This window comes from Apteryx rowi, unplaced genomic scaffold (genome assembly GCF_003343035.1).
Source record: "Apteryx rowi isolate R43461 unplaced genomic scaffold, aptRow1 scaffold_1498, whole genome shotgun sequence".
Taxonomy (NCBI): Eukaryota; Metazoa; Chordata; class Aves; order Apterygiformes; family Apterygidae; genus Apteryx; species Apteryx rowi.
Window position 1 is genome coordinate 12,990 of NW_020447750.1, and position 1,242 is coordinate 14,231.

Below are 1,242 nucleotides of genomic sequence, written 5' to 3' on the forward strand. Positions count from 1 at the left end.
AACGCTGCTGCCGTCTCCGCCCGCAGCGACACGCTGAACGCCGTCGCCTCCGACCACCGGCCCTTCAGCACCAAGCAGAAAGCCATGGGCAAGGAGGACTTCACCAAGATCCCGCACGGYGTCAGCGGCGTGCAGGACCGCATGAACATCATCTGGGAGCGAGGCGTGGTGCGTGCATCGCTCCTCCGCCGCCACCGCCGCCGCCGCGCACCCCGGGGTGGTGCTGCCGGGCTGCTCCTGGAGGGGGGGGGTGTCACAACAGGGGTCCGGCTCGGGCTGGGGCAGAAAGGCCTTTTCCACATGCTCCATGGGGGCATCCCGTGGGGCCTTTGCCCTCCGCTATGGGGTTGGCACGGTGCATCCCTGTCTCCGACGGGTCCGAGCAAGGGGCATGTTTGCAGCGGCGCCTCCCACCGCAGCGTCCGCAGCCGGGGCAAGTTGGGACGGGGGATCGGAGCAGGAGGGACGGGGCATGCTGGGGCAGAGCTACGGCCCCCGGCCCCGCGGGGCTCCCGGTGCAGGACGGAGCGCCTCAAGCCCCTTCCTCCGCGGCAGGTCGGGGGCAAGATGGACGAGAACCGCTTCGTGGCCGTGACCAGCTCCAACGCCGCCAAGATCCACAACCTGTACCCCCGCAAGGGCCGGATCATCCCGGGGGCCGACGCCGACGTCGTGGTGTGGGACCCCGAGGCCACCAAGTACGTGTGCCGCCGTGCCGGGGCCGGGGCTGGGGCCGGGGCCGGGAGGTCTCCCGCCTCACCGGCCCCTCTGCCCCTACCCAGGACCATCTCGGCCAGCACCCAGGTGCAAGGGGGAGACATCAACCTGTACGAGAACATGCGCTGCCACGGCGTGCCCCTGGTCACCATCAGCCGCGGGCGCGTGGTCTACGAGAACGGCGTCTTCATGTGCGCCGAGGGCACCGGCAAGTTCTGCCCCCTCCGCTCCTTCCCGGACTCCGTCTACAAGAAGCTGGTGCAGCGGGAGAAGGTAGGAGGGGAGGAGGAGGAGGTGGCGGCGGTGGGGACGCCGGGCACGGCGGGGGCACGGCTGCGCCGCACCGGGCTGCAGGATGGGGATGGGGACGGGGACGGTGGCAATGGGGCGGCGTGGGTCTGTGCCGCGCGGGGAGCACCGTGCCGTGGGAGCACCGGGCACGGCGGGGTCCGCGCGGGCAGGATCGGGGAGGAAGAGGACGTGGTGGCCGCGGTGCAGAGGTTTGGGGACGTTGGGGAAGTGGGG

At 71.6% G+C, this 1,242-nt stretch overlaps 1 protein-coding gene across 1 annotated transcript in view; it reads left to right on the forward strand.

Annotated features, from left to right (window-relative positions):
- Positions 1-1,242, forward strand: part of DPYSL5 (dihydropyrimidinase like 5) — a 15,071-nt gene that overhangs the window by 7,554 nt on the left and 6,275 nt on the right. Inside the window, exons 7-9 of the mRNA XM_026058671.1 lie at positions 27-168; positions 556-698; positions 783-990. Coding sequence (XP_025914456.1) covers positions 27-168; positions 556-698; positions 783-990 — 493 coding nt within the window. The remainder of the gene's footprint in view (positions 1-26; positions 169-555; positions 699-782; positions 991-1,242) is intronic.